General features: G+C 40.6%; 1 protein-coding gene across 1 annotated transcript in view; it reads right to left on the bottom strand.

Moving 5' to 3' along the window:
- Nucleotides 1-15,740, bottom strand: part of LOC129814076 (cadherin-10-like) — a 34,232-nt gene extending 18,492 nt beyond the window's left edge. Inside the window, exons 1-2 of the mRNA XM_055866861.1 lie at nucleotides 15,611-15,740; nucleotides 2,896-3,246 (exon numbers count right to left, since the gene is read on the bottom strand). Coding sequence (XP_055722836.1) covers nucleotides 2,896-3,129 — 234 coding nt within the window. The 5' untranslated portion in view covers nucleotides 3,130-3,246; nucleotides 15,611-15,740. The remainder of the gene's footprint in view (nucleotides 1-2,895; nucleotides 3,247-15,610) is intronic.
- Between the last annotated feature and the right edge of the window lie 535 nt (nucleotides 15,741-16,275).

Genomic DNA, 16,275 nt, shown 5'->3' with positions numbered 1-16,275 from the left:
CAAAATAAAAATAGACTCAGCTTTCATTTTACCTCCAATTTGACATGCTCATGAACATCACAAGTTGGTGCTCATGGGTCCTTTTGCATGGAAAGTACCTTATCTAATTTAACTGAGAGGAATGAAAATGGAATTGACCCCTGCTAGCGAAACATTCGATTTACAGCTTGCGTTAGACGGGCTGTGAGGTAGAGTGTGAGTGACAGGTACAGTTGAAGTCGGAAGTTTACGTACACTTAGGTTGGAGTCATTAAAACTCATTTTTTCAACCACGCTACAAATTTCTTGTTAACAAATTATAGTTTTGGCAAGTCGGTTAGGACATCTACTTTGTGCATGACACAAGTCTGTCTCCTAGAGATGAACGTAGTTTCGTGCGAAAAGTGCAAATCAATCTCAGGACAACAGCAAAGGACCTAGTGAAGATGCTGGAGGAAACAGGTACAAAAGCATCTATATCCACAGTAAAACGAGTCCTATATCGACATAACCTGAAAGGCCGCTCAGCAAGGAAGAAGCCACTGCTCCAAAACCACCATAAAAAAGCCAGACTACGGCACATGGGGACAAAGATCTTGGGGACAAAGATCATACTTTTTGGAGAAATGTCCTCGGGTCGGATGAAACAAAAATTGAACTGTTTGGCCATAATGACCATCGTTATGTTTGGAGGAAAAAGGGGAGGCTTGTAAGCCGAAGAGAGTGTATCTATCATTTCCTATACAACATGTATTTTCTAGTAACGTTTATGAATAGTTATTTGGTCAGAATAGTTGGAGTGTCATAAAAATATCCGCACATTCTGGGAAAAAGATGCTACGTTAGCACAATGTATAACCACTGATTTCAGCTCTAAATATGCACATTTTCGAACAAAACATAAGTATATGTATAACCTGATGTTATAGGATTGTCATCTGATGAAGGTTTATGAAGGTTAGTGAAAATTAATATATTTTGCTGGTTTATTCCCTATCGCTAACGTGCCTATTGCTATCGCTAACGTGCCTTGATGAATGAATGCGGTAGTGTGGTAGGCTATTGTAGTAAGCTAATATAATGCTATATTGTGTTTTCACTGTAAAACACTTAAAAAATCGGAAATATTGGCTGGATTCACAAGATGTTTGTCTTTAATTTGCTGTACACCATCGATTTTTCAGAAATGTTTTATGATGAGCATTTAGGTATTTGACGTTGGTGTCTGTAATTACTCTGGCTGCTTCGGTTCTATTTCTGACGGTAGCTGTGATTGTAGCTGTAATGTAAAACTGATTTATACCTCAAATATGCAAAAACAGATTTATTGTATAACATGTTATAAGACAACTTCATTATCTGATGAAGTTGTTTCTTGGTTAGTTTGGTTGGTTCTTGGTTAGTTAGGTTGGCTTTGTACATGCTACCTGTGCTGTGAAAAATGACTGTCCTTTTTGTATTTGGTGGTGAGCTAACATAAATATATGTGGTGTTTTCGCTGTAAAACATTTTAAAAATCGGACATGTTGACTGGATTCACAAGATGTGTATCTTTCATTTGCTGTATTGGACTTGTTAATGTGTGAAAGTTAAATATTTCTAAAAAATATCTTTTGAATTTCGCGCTCTGCCTTTTCAGTGGAATGTGGGAGGAGTTCCGCTAGCGGAACACTGGTGCCAGACAGGTTAATCTGTCAAACAGTATATCTACCTCTCCAAGTACTTTTGTCTATATAGATACACTGCTACAAAGAGATCCACTGAATGATTCAATTAACATCAGAGTGCACTCTCAATGCCCTCTGATCACTGTCATTGAGAACACACAGTAAGCCCTTTCTAGTTAAATGTCAAAGCACAAGACAGTCTCAGAACATGCACACATGAATGAAACGGGAGTTCACAGTGATCTAGGGAAAGAAAGGAGCCAGTCTTTGAAAAAGAAGAAAGCCAAGATGGTATTAAGCCTTGACATGATCAACAATGAATGATTGTAGCCTCCCACAGATGTCTCAATTATCTAAATCCAACATGTAACACATAATACCTGCAATTCCCCTTTCAGCACATATGTTCCTGCCTCATCTCATCTCTTATTCCCATGCCTCTAAGTAGCCATTATGCAACTCTGAGCAATGGGCATAGAATTGGGTTTTATCCTCTACCATGCTCAGTGTGTCCCATCTTCACGGCAGCAGACTTATATGCATTTCAACAGTGCTGTTGGTGGTAAACAATGTCCACCTAAACATCTATAACACACAACAAGGCTTTTCAGTCCCACCAGAGAGGACAGAACAGCGAAAAGCACATGTGACAGATAACATCTCATTATATGCATGGCAACACAGAGGCAGGCTTGGTAGAGAAAAAAAGAGGGACCTGACAAGGTGAATTATTTTCTACAAGGCATATGGAAATAATCCACTGCACAGCTCTGCTTCACTCCCCAGGGCTTGACAGAGTAACCTAATGCAAGACTGATGGTGGTGGCTCCAGAATGCCTTTCTCTCCCTCTGTCTCTACCCCCCCCACCCCCACCCCCACCCCTCTCTCTCTTTGCCCTTTTTCTCTCAATCTTTGATTATCTCCCTGCTTCTCTGTGAAGCCGGGTCTCGCTGTGAGAGCCTGGAGGGTTACAGGGTATTACAGGGTACAGGGCTTCAGTAGCTCTCCTCTCTCCAGCCTCTAAAACATGCAATGTATGCTGTTGTGTTACATCAGAAAATCCCAATCCTGGTGGGGGGATATGATGTGGTCCCACTAGCCAGTGACATTGACATTTGATGCTCTGGGAGATTTCTCAATATTTATATTGTCATTGTGTCAAGGCCAGAATTCAACAATAGCAGAGTGGGGTTTTCCCCACACTGCTCTTTCAGAAGTGCACGGCTGCAATAAGACAAAAGGATATACCTTGCCAATGTACTGCTTGTCACTCCCAGTGTACTCCTCCTGTAGAAAGAACTGGTTCCACATCCATCCTCGTTTGAAACGCTTCAGTAGCTTCCCTCCCTTTCCTCCATCTCTGTCCTCCTCCTCCTCTCCTTCCATCTCTCCCATCTCCACCACAATCCTTCTGGTAATAGACTTGGCATCCACGTAGTGGGACAGGGACGCCCATAGCAGGACCAGCAAGCAAGTCCTCATAGTGGAACTGTGGTGTTTGCACAAAACGCCAAGCCTCTATCTGCCCTGATATTTACGTCCTATAAGGGAGCTGGGCTTCACCCTCATTGTCCTATTCCTTGATGGCTGTGTTGGAACCTGTCAGGGGGAAGAGGAGGAACGATTAGAGGGACACATTTCCATCTTTTTTGAAAAGTAATGTGTATCATGATCTGAATACAGATAAAACAAACAATACACAAAAACAGACAGACAATTGAATAATGACATGCTATCAACCTTAATTTATCTTCATTTAGATAAAAGGAAGAAGAAAAAAAACATTGGTGTTCAATTAGCCTTTAACAAAAAAAAGGCTAAAAAGGATTTGCACTTAAAACACCAATCAATCAATCAATAGTCCAAATCCACATGAACTGCTCTATTTTAGAGAGCACAAAACTTGCGGAGCAATTTGCTCACTTACGGCAATACCCCTTTCCCCATCTAGGATACTCTCAGTCTCTTACAATATACAGCACATTGGTGTTATGCAGCCTAATAACATGCCATGCATGTCCTGACCAGATGATGTATAAACCACACACAGACAGAAGCATCAGGCCACCACGTAATTTCCAGCAATCACCAGCTTCCCTGCTTCACACAACAAGCCATGCCTCGGCCCCTTTACTACTTATCAAGGAAATTGCCAATGTGATTGCAGTGGAAAGGGGAGGGGTAGTGCACATGTATTTTCTGCATTTCTTTCCCCCCTCTACAATTTGCGATTTACAGCATCTGTGCTGACATTAAGTGCATGTGTATCTACTCATCAGCATAGAAAGCTAAGGGTCAACACTGCTTCACTGATGGTGAGAGGGACGGATGCAGGGGCCATGAATCAGTTAAAAGACATAATTACGATGGGCGAATTGACTCCTGCAATCACACCGTTGTTTTTCTACTGCTGCCATCTGACCTCTCAACATGTCCTCCATTAGGGCCATTATGCCTGCTTTATGAAATGGACTAATTGAATAAGGTAACAGATACCAAAGCGTATTGATTTGCTGTCAGAATCAGTCAGGTTAAAAGGAACACAGGGGGCTGGGGGCTCTTTGCCTCTTACTATATTTTCAGTTGAGGGGACTAATTCCTGTGTATATCAGTGTGGAAGTGAGGCTTCCCTAGAAGGCAGCAGAGCAGAATGGGGGCTAGCCTAGTGAAACACATTAGTCAAGGCCCCAGCCTAGCCGGGAGCCATTTCCCTCAGCTCTGTGACCTGTTAAATCCCCTGACAGTCTTGCTGGGGGAAGTCACCTGGATCTAGAGTGGTTTTGTTACATACTATGTCAGAGAACACAGACAGCTTCCCATCCATTCCCACTACAAAATGTTTGCTAATTTATTCCCAGGTCCTGCTGAGAGACTGGGGTTCATGTAGTGCAGACTGAATACCAACATGTGTGAGACGAATAGGGCTGTTGCGGTGACCGTATTACCGCCACACCGGCGGTCACGAGTCACGAAGGCAGTCAAATTCCACGTGACCGTTTAGTCACGGTAACTAGGCTTCTCCAAACTCTGATGCTCCTCATGATCATTAGTAGCCTACCAACCTTACTAAGTGCCTGGTACTCAGCACTCTACTGTCCCTCTAATTACTCTGACATCAATGCAAACGTAATCGAAAATCAGGTCAAACACTTCATGAGAGCCCATGAGCTCATGTTGCGCAACATTTCTGTAGGCTATGCAATTGCGTGACAAAACAGAGTGATGGCCTCTACTAAAAACAGGAGGGTCCATCAGATTTCTGTAGGCTAGACCTACTATATTTATTTCTCAACTTTCCTAATATTAAGCACATTGCTTATCTTTACAAGAGGAGTATAGCCTACCTGGCTGGCATGAAAATGAATCATGGGAAAAGCATCCTCCATTCGCTATTTAAGTGCATAGATGTATTTTTCCCGATACCCCTGTTTTGAGACAGGTGCATGATAATGGTCCATTCTAAATCAAAACAAATTTCACAAATATTTGATTTGGTATATGTAAAGACAAGATTAAATCAAGAATAGTCTGTGGGTGACAATATTAGCCTATCACTTATATATTATTATTAATATATATTATATATTATCACTCTTAAATGATGCCCAGCATAAGAAACAGCCTTTTTTTGCAACTTTTTCTAATCATGGTGCAGTATTTCTAAATGACTAAATGTGCTTGAAAACGAGTCGTCTCTCATTGAATGACAACAAAGACTTAACTGAAGAATCCCTACTGTTGACCAATCACTGACGAAGCGGGGTAGACTTCGGGTTACCAACTTCGGCTTACCTTAAAGAAAATTTTTTTTTGTGTGCCCGAACAACCGAAAAAACCCTTACCAAAGTCCAAAACAAACAAAAACTTAACAAAATGTCATCATAATATATGCACAAACTCTTCCAAACTGTTTCGACTGGGAAGCATAAGGACGTCTTTAGGGTGTTGAAGAGTAGTGGGGGCCTCCCTGCAGACAGCCTCAGCCTTAGCCTCAGCGGGCCTGATGAGTCCCACAGGAGCAATTAGAGGTGAAGAAAGGAGAATGTCAGCCCTGGGCTGCTTCCGTGTGAGGAGGGAGAGAGAGAAGGCGGTCGACAGGTACAAGACCTGCTACAACAACAGGGCAGAGCAGCCTCATAAAGGCACCTAATGTCTGCCTGTGTCACAGAAACATACACGCTGTCTGCAGACTTCTAATGAATAAGGCATGGAGGTGGAACCTGTTGACTTTAACTTTGGAACAGTTTTAATATGGTTCCATGTACTGTATTACAAAAATGTATGCGTTTGGTATATTAAAGCAGCAGAGGCTGATATAAAATGAGAAACTCAACATTTTGCATTTATAAGAACACTACAAGTACCCAAGTGCATGTTTTTTCTGTATCTATACTACAGTTTTCAACTCTCTCCCCAAAAAGGGCAAGTTTGGAAGGTAAATTGCGTTTAAGTGGTGGATGGCCTGCAATCAGGATGCCGCCACCCAGAGCGATAGGCAGCCGAACAGTTGACTGTCATTCCCCAGGGACCAATGGGCCGTCGATACCTATTGATCTGTCTGTTTAGGGGGGGGGTGGGTGTCTGTCTAGATGCCATAGTGTCTATCACCTTGCTTGGCTCTGTTTGCAACACTCTTTGACTTGTCTGCTCTAGGTGATAAAGATCTAATTTCATGTAACATCTGTTCTTTCTTTGTTTTGTACCATTGAAAACAAAAAAATGTGTGAAATCAAATGATTATTGATAATCTGACATATCTTATTAAATAAAGACAGACCTCTCCTCTGTACGATCTTACAAAACAATGACTTGAAAAAATGCACACTACATTTGCATTGACCAGTCTGATTTGAGCTTGTACAACCATTATAGTGCCAATTCTTTGAGTAGAAAAGACTGTCACACAACATGAATGGTAATCCTCCTCTCCTCTCTTCTCTTCTCTTCTCCTCTCCTCTCCTCTCCTCTCCTCTCCTCTCCTCTCCTCTCCTCTCCTCTCCTCTCCTCTCCTCTCCCTTCAATTACAAGGGTCCCAGTCCCCCCCCCCCACTCCAGCTATAATCTCCCCAGCAACATTTGTGCACTAATCTTAACAGGAAGAGATAATAGATGTTGAGTCCCCTGAATGGGACTGACATGTGCACCAACACAATTACTGTCAGGGAGCGTCGCTGGCGCGCTCATACCAGATGGGACCTCTTAATTACGTAACCGGAAGAGGGGCATAATGTGATTTGGAGGCAATGTACGTTACGTTGTGTCACATCCGATTCAGTATCTATCTGTCCTGTATTGCCCTGTTTCCAGAATTGTTTTCAAATGGCTGGACACATGTCAGTTCCATACCTACAGAAGCTCTTCTGACGTGATTGCATTTTGAGTACAAATAAATTCCTCAAACTTGAAAGATGTCGGCGAACAGTTTTCCAGATTAATACGTGTGTGTGTTTGTGCTGTTTAGAACCCCCAAAGCTGTTTTGGATCCTCAATGATCCATGCCTGGTTCATTGCTTTAGGTGTTGGATACTAAAGAAGATGACAACCCATTAAACTGTGTGTCTTTCATTTATGGCGTCTTCGTCAATGAGGCTGCCTGTGTAACCCAGTGTCTCATAGTGTGTGTGTATTGTGGGTGGTTGATTGGGATTCCTCCTTGGAGGAGGAGAAAGCGTGAGAATGGCAGCTTTATGGTCTGCTTGTGCAAAGACCTAGCAGGAGTGTTCAGGTCAGAGCTTTCTCTCCACCATTGTGTCCAAGCACCGGAATGTGGCTGCCTCACTATTACAATGCAAATGCACCAGCGTCTGATGGAGCTACTCTTTATGTGTGAGAGAGAAAGAGAGAGAGAGATAGAGAGCGAAAGAGAGAGAGAGAGAGGGGGGGGGGGGGGAGACAATTAGTCATTAGCCTACATCCCACATATGACAGTGGCTGTAGGGCAGAATTGATTGTATTTCTCTCCCTTTTTAGCCATAATGCAGTTCAGGATCTGACCACCTCGTCTAGTCATTAGTCTATACCTGGCCTTGTTCTATGGTCTTCTTGCACCTCAGATAATGAACCATAAAGGAATCATGACACTGATTCATCCGTGAACAGCACACTTCTCCAGCGAAGGTGAGCATTTGCACACTGAAGTCGGTTGATGCCGAACTGCAGACAGGCCAAAACCCTGGTGAGGATGACCGGCAAGTTGATTATCTTCCCAGTTTGTACATAAATTCTTCGGTTGTGCAAACCCACAGTTTCATCAGCTGTCCGGGTGACTGGTCTCAGACGATCCCGCAGGTGAAGAAGCCAGATGTGGAGGTCCTGGCTGGCGTGGTTAGGCCGGTTGGACATACTGCCAAATTCTCTAAAACAACGTTGCTGTAGACAAATGAACATGCAATTATCTGGAAACAGCTCTGGTGGACATTCCTGCAGTCAACATGCCAATTGCACGCTCCCTCAAAACTTGAGACATCTGTGGCATTGTGTTGTGTTTCAGAACTGCACATTTTTGAGTTGTCTTTTATTGTCCCCAGCACAAGGTGCACCAGTGTACTGATCATGCTGTTAAGTCAGCTTCTTGATATGTCACACCTGTCAGGTGGATGGATTATATATAACAGGGATGTAAACACATTTGTACACAATCACTTAGAGAAATAAGCTTTTTATGCATATGGAAAGTTTCTGGGATATTTTATTTCAGCCCATGAAACATGGGACCAACCACTTTACATGTTGCGTTTCTATTTTTGTTCAGTATAACATAATTATAATTATATGGCCAAAACCACTGTCCATTTTCAACTGACTCCTACTGTCCTCTCCTACTGTCCTCATTTCATATTTCATGTCTAAAATGTTTGACCTTCCACTCCCTGTTCCATGTTCCCACACATTAAACACCCACACGTCAGAGGGAGCAGCATTCAGGCAAATCCCCTTGGCAGAGAGCAGTGTAGTGGGAGGAGGGCAAGGTCAAGCACTGGATGACCCTCAGAGGTCAACATGTGTCATCATGTTCAAGATGTGGAAGAAGCACTGGTGATCTTGAGTTACGCCACAGGCTTGGTCAATAAACTGCTTGATGTTAATGGTATAGAGAGCCTAATATCATCAAATGGTCAATAGGAGAGCAACCTTTGAGCATTACATCATTAGATACCGAAAACAAATAGGCCTACTAGTATTGCGTCAGCTTACAAAATACAGCTGAATGATACAAGGGTAAAACCATACACAGCACAAAGGAAAACGTTAAAAGTTGCCTTTCATATCTACCAACATATTCTCAATCTTTTCCACACTTGTTAATAGAGCGACTGGTGCTATTAGCAAATCTGTTTTAAACTAGCTTTCCTACTGTACACCAATGCCCTCTTTTCAAATCAATTCAATTAAGCTTGACAAAGCTTGAGAATGAACCAAACCAATAAAGCTAGTATTTCTAATGGAAAGAAGAGATTGTGTGTGGGTATCACACCAGGGTGTGTGTTAGCCTCTGGGTGGGGGGAAAGAGTTCTCTCTTTTTCACACCCCAAACTCGTATTTACAGCCAATCCTCCAATGATACAAGATAAAGCCTGTGATAAATAACAAATAACACTTGTACTAGAGGTTGCAACTTTCTCAATCAACAAATCGATGGGTCTGTTTTCATAGCTGCTAGGACATCATCAGAATAATACATCCAATACAGCCTTCACTGATCTTTGCAGACTATTACATTTTGGGGTGTTAAATGTACAGTAGTTTGTACAGTAGTTTTTTTCAGCCCATGAACCTAAGTTCTAATTTAAACTAGAGATATCAGTTTTTTTGCATTGGATGCGTCTCAATCCACCACATACACCTATGTACTGCAACACTTCCGCTTCTGCGGGGAAAGGTGAAAAAGCTAGAGCGGTGTCCGAGCGGTTTGGCCTACAAACTATTATGACCCGTCTATGGAAAGATGAGACTCTCACCAACACGTATATGTCGGTTGTTTTGCCTCACAAGACTCGTTTGAAGGTCCCCCGGTACCAGTTGAAAACATGTATGGAAGTATATATGGAGACTGTTTAGATGCCAAAAAATAAGGGGATAAATACAAAGAAATACTAATGTTTCTTGATCTTTCTTATATCTCTTTGATAAAGGACACACACTTCAGAACAAACTTCATTTAGATTCGGGAGGGGGGGACTATCTGTTATTCAATGCATTTGTATGGGCTAATAGCAGTATGTGAATGTAAATTGTTATTTAGGCAATTTTTCCTTGTTATTCCAGGTATAGTAGCATTAAAAAACAGAGAGAGGTTGAATGACAACATTAGGCCTTGATCTAGACCTGCTGACTGCAAATGAGGTTCCCTCTATAATCTATAATTGCCATGGCTGTCAAACAGTGCAAGACATTTTTTGAAAAGGGGCATAAGTTGTCTTCAAAAGACAATGTAATACTTATGCTCCAGACAGGAGAACAGATTGGTTGCCAAAATGAATTGTTCACTTGAGGATATAAATTCTGCAATTCATTGTACTCTGCCTATGCTATTCAATGGCTTCGATATAGTGCATTGTTCTCTCAGAAGACCAATATTTGTGGTGTGATCCAAAATGTCAGGAGTTTGATCTATAAAAACACCTGTATAGGTAACTGATGACACACCTGTGCTAGTCAATGCAATCCAACCCCTCGCTAGCTTGACAAACACACGGGACAATGGCCCATTGTCAAATGAGGTGACAGAGCACACAAGCACATTTACATTCAAAACTATTTACAAACTCTAGATACATTTACATACAGACCCCATATAATTCCATTTGATAATGATCTGTTTGTCAAATGTGAGTGCCTACGATTACGTCATGGTGAAATAAAACTGCTGATGGATGATATGCTATGAATAAAGAATAGGTATTTTGAGAATACAGTGGATGGTACGTACTAGTCACACTCACTCTCAATGACACTTTTAGGCATGTTAGATGAATGTAGTAAAGAAAAAATGTTTAATAGACACATGAGAGTGTAAAACGTCACTATGTGAATCAATATACCCATTTAAGAACATCCATTCCTGTGTGCATGTTCCACTGTGACCACATGAGGGCACAATTATAGAAGCTGTTTGAATTTTCCAAATGAGAATCAATCGGAATACCCCATATAGTTGACATAGAAATGAATCTTAATTCCCTATAGTGAAGGGTCACATCATTCTTAATCAAGTTTTAAGACAGCAGGATAATCAATCTTCTTCTACTGGAGTAGGCTAATCAGTGGAAAGCAGTTTGTTCCAAAGGTCACAGTGACCTGGTTGTGTAGTGGGGAACTGGGAGCACTGGGAGTACTGGGAATACTGAAGACACTCAGAATTTTGGGGATATTTACAACATCCATACAACAGACATTTCTAAGATAATATTATCATCATCAACCAACAGTATTTCAGGCTTTTAACATTCAGAGAAATAGTTTTACACCCATTGCCTCTCTTGGTACAGTATGCACTATTATGTGCCCAAGAAGGTGTGGAAATAATTGGTTATGATTTACAACAAATACTTTTCCTTACTCATGCATAGGGCACACACCACAAAAATATTTGAACAGGCTAATTGGTCTTTAAAGGGGAATGGAAGCACTTTAGGACGTAAAGCTAAGCAAAGAGATGTATTCCATCCACTAATACTAAACATGTACGGATCACATAGAAACCTCTAATTGTTAGTTTTGTTAGTTTTGTCTGGGGACTGAAAGAGAATATTGCCACCGGGAGGCGCCTTGCCTCCACTGGCTTTGAAAGGGTTCTCACAAATTTTTCAGCTTTGCAATTGAGATCAGGACAACAATATTAAGGTAAAAAACTGTATACAGTTCGTTTTTATTGTTTCCAATTGATAAAATGAGTCTGTCAGCCAAAAAAAGGCAAGGTACAGTAACTAGCTAGATCTAGATCTTGTCTAGCCTTTTTTATGTTAATGTCACCTTTGACAACTATACGTTTAAAAAATAATAATCATATTGTTAATTTGAAGAGCATTTGTCATTGGTATGAGCTAAGAGCTCAAATTAACTGGCTGGTGTCTGATTCTACAGTAGCTAGCTAGCTAGCTAGCCAGCCACAAGAGAGGGCTCCTGCAGGATTGCTATTTTACCAGTAAAATGTATGATACCCATATCATTATTAGTTAGCTATCTAGATAACGAGCTACATAGCTAGATATCTCATTAGGTATCTGTTTATCTATGATTCCTAAAAACTAGTAAGCCTGCTGGGTGTTGATTGCAAGAATGAATGTAGCCTAAGCCAGAAGCCTAATCCTTATGACGGTAGTCCGTTTAGTAACTATCCTAAATCATCCTGGTCTACCTGGTAACTGTCAATGGTGTATTATTGTTATGTACTATTAGCCAATATATACTGTATATCCAGCCTATGTTTAAAAAAATACTCTCTCTCTCTCTGTCTGTAGGACACTGATGGACTGAGGAGGATGACACTATAGACATGTCACCTGTGCAACAGGAAGTCAGTAGAAGCTGTCCCTAAGGTGTCAAGGACAGACAGGGGCTGGAGAGACTGGACAACATGCTGTTGAGGCTACAGACAGGGCTGAGGGACAATCACACCCTCACCCTCACAGCCTAGTGTTGAGCCTAAGTGAAATTCAACTCTAGAGTAGGATTACTCTAGAAATTGTTGGCTTTGGTACAGGAAGGATAGAAAATAGGATATGACGTGGATGTTTGTGTTGCACCAGAATGCAAGGCCAAGCAGTTATGCATCATAGGGGACCAACGTTTTAGATTGTGGTACTCCAGTAAATGTGACTCATTGCAGACATAGGCACTAGTAAAGCGACTCTTAGCTCAGTTTGTCACTGGTCATTTAGCCTCCCATGTATTATTTTAATTTGTTCTCATCCTGACTCTTTGTGTATAAGGCTATAGGCCTAATGTAATGTATGTACAGAAGAAATTGCCGTTGTAAACGACATTTATTGTTATTATATGCCTTATTCGTAACATATTTTGTCATTCAAATTTTTTATGTAACAACGCCCCCTTTTTTTCAGGTTTGAATGAGATAATGTATTCCTCTCAATAAAGTTATTGATTTATTAATATTATATTACTTGTCTATGTTTTTCCTTATCATATGTAAGACTAGATGCCATTAGTAATATGTTTTGGTGCAGATATGTAGTTAATATACAATCCAGATAAGAAAGTGTCTGATGACAGAACGTTCCATAGAATTCTACAAAAATACCACTGTTCACTAAAACGGATGTAACTCATTCACAGTAAAAGGTATTACTATTCTGATTTTAGATTTTAAAACCTTACAAAATAAGGAGGACTTAACATGCTCTAAATTTGTCTCTATCTTCATTAGGAAGTTGTATAAATGAAAGTAGTTTGGGAAATAAGCTTTGATTTTCGTTGAAGATACACATTTTCACAGGTGTTTTTACTTGACTGATTACCATTTGATTGATGTGGTGCAATTGTATGTCATAACCTTCGAAAGGACTGTTTCTCAGCTTTCAAAATATGAATAATGTTTTCATATATGGTTTGACACCAGCAAATTTGAAAGCAATTGCACACGAGAGGGCGTGCTAAACAACTTTTTTAGCTGGGGTCATAAGCCGAGTACTGTAGATCAGCACAGCCATGCTAAAAAAGTCATTTCGCACAACTTTGAGTGTACAATTGCTTTTCTACAACTGGTTACCAATTAAATAAAACATGTTATTTATATAAATGTATTCATAGGCAACTATTTCATCCCTCAACAAAAATATAGGCCTAGTCCTGACATGTCTTTGGTTGCTAGCCAAGCCGGTTGGCCGTTCATTCTGTCGGTTAGGTTGCCAGAGACACGACATCTTTTTGTTCTATATCTATGGATGCAACCCAGTCGTTCATTCTAAATGTTCCGTTGCCATGCTGGCTGGCAATGTTCTTATTCCTTGCTTGCTTGCTAGCTGGCCAACTACGACTAACAGTCAGGTCAAACGGTGCAGCTAGAATAACAGCAAAGTAGCTGCATTTGCGTTTGTTTAAGCTGTTTTGGATACATTCATGATGTGTGATTTTTCCTGGCATAGAAAATGTGCTCTGTAGTCAGAGGAGCTAGACACCTACACAGCTAACACAATCACTTCAAACTGAAGCTGGTAAGACAGCAAACTAGCTGCATTTCATGTTGTTTTACCTGTCCTTTCATTCTATTGATTAGTTTGCCCGAGACGCAACCCAGTTGTGAAGTCTTTTTGTTCTATATCTATGGACGCGACTCAGTCGTTCGCTCTAAATGTTCCGTTGCCATGCTTGCTCTTATCCCTTGCTTGCTAGCTAGCCAACTATGGCTAACACAGTATCGTCAGATGGAACAGAAAACAAGATTCCCATTTTTGCGTCATAGGCTTACCTATGCTAAACAGGTTTTTTAGTTTGGCGTAGAACGCGTCACAACCAATCACAATGCTTGTTTTGACCAACCCGCTGTAAAATTCTCATTAATGCACGCAGAGTTCATGGTCTTTCAGACAATTTTGGGATTCAGCCATTTTTGGGATGCAACAATGGCAATATGGTGATTTACAGTTACAGTTAGATGGTGTTCTAAAGCCTAGTGTTTCCATTCTCCTTTAACACAGAATTTATACAATGAAAAAGGTTACATTTTCAGTCATTAAAAACACTATTTGCCCTTACAAAAAATGTGCAGTCAGAGTGCAGTATAACTGCAGTGTATGCTGCAAATACTGTGTCCAAAATAACACTGTTTTTTCTGCAGTAATTTGCAGTTATTCTGCAATTACTGGGTCCAAAATACCACAGTCGACTGCAGTTGCTGCACTTTAACTGCAGTTTTCGAACTGCAATCTTTTTTTGTAAAGGTGACAACCACCTGAAATGCATGGGTTAAATAGAAGACACTTGATGCTGTGGAAAATAAATGTCAATGTTTTGCCTGTATTGTCTTTTTGGATATAATTACTCATTCACAAACTCCTGGGGCATGCTCTGCACATATGGGCATAGCAGACTGGGAATGGTAAAATACAGGTGACTTGCCTCAGCACTGCACTAACGGGTAGATTTGCATTTAGGGTAGCACCTACATCCACATTAGAGTGCATGTACACTCCACAGCAATAGAGTGCCAGTGTTTATACAATAAAGAAAACAATAGACCTACACATCAAGTATTTCTAATAAGACACAAAAAGTGTACACTGTTGGCTATGAGTGCTTTATCAATAACAATGTCAATATCAACAGCAACCTACAGTAGGCTACTATATCACGAGACCTTCCATGACCATTCAACAAACAACATGGTCCTCATAATCCATTTTTATCTCAAAAACAAGGACTGTTTACAGGGTAGCCTTGATTCAATCTTCTGACATGTCGCATTGAAACGGGGACACACACCTTAAGCCACACAGTGCCAAACAACACTACCGCTAAAGACATGACTGCCACTAGACTCTGAAAATAACAAACATTAAAACTTTAAGCCGGGTCAATTAAATGAAGTTATAATTATAATTTAGGACCTCTAATTGAATCATGATATACTATTCAGGGAACATGAAAATATGCAGCTTTTTACACACACAACCATATTGCAGTCAGCCTAGGCTACCGGTACATGTCAAATCCAGCAATTCGGGAAGTGTATTATTATTTTCTAGAAAACATTGATTATTTCCTTTAAATTAAGTTGTAGGCTGATGAGACCGACTATGACGAATTCATGAGATCGTCCTACATTAAATTATCCAATGAAAGCAACTTTGATGAAGTTATAAGCTATTTATCACAAAATCGAACATCATCCTACAGCTTTAAAAATAAAAGGAACCCTTTAAAGTGCGTGTGTTTTTAAATACTGTAAAACGACTATATCATGAGCGCTATTTGAACATATACAGCTAAATAAAACATCACTTACCAATGTTTGACGTAGCTGAAAGTTCAATCAATGCGCGCCTGTGTGAATCCGTTGAAAGCAACTGACTCACTGAACGCGGACTGGTGCCTGCCTTCTCTTGCGCTCTCTTTCTCTCTCTTTAGTTCATGATGAGCATCCCTTGCTCTCTCACTCTGGAAGTTGAGTCGGACTCTAGCTGTTCCTGATTGGGTGTCAGCCGCTGGTTCACGATTAAAGGGACAGGCTGAGTTGAAAACGACTAATTTATCACCAATATTTATGAGGGGTTTTTCCAAGCGATTTGCAACAGGGACACATCATTTTTCTCATGAGCCATTCTTACAAGATAATATTGTTCTCCTGCCTTTCAAAGCTAATTAGCATCTTAAAAGAATTGCATATTCAACAAACACTGAAACAATTAAAGCTACAAAGATAGTTTGTGACAATGCCTTGACAATGAGAGCATTTCAATAATGACATTTGTTATTGCCTTGGTTTGGCTAGGTGACACTTTTGTGTCCTTCAAATGTTCCTTATGTAGCCTATAGCCATAGGCCTACAACAGTTACCACTGAGTTTGGACATATAAATGTCACATTGGCCTATCCCAAAATGGACACTATTTTCCACCTGCCCTAAATCAAGCTGTCTTGATCCACATTCACAGAGGTTGTTGGTTGTGA

This window comes from Salvelinus fontinalis, chromosome 17 (genome assembly GCF_029448725.1).
Source record: "Salvelinus fontinalis isolate EN_2023a chromosome 17, ASM2944872v1, whole genome shotgun sequence".
NCBI classification, from domain to species: domain Eukaryota; kingdom Metazoa; phylum Chordata; class Actinopteri; order Salmoniformes; family Salmonidae; genus Salvelinus; species Salvelinus fontinalis.
Note: the sequence above shows the minus strand (reverse complement) of the source record. Positions and strands in the feature narration are given on the sequence as shown.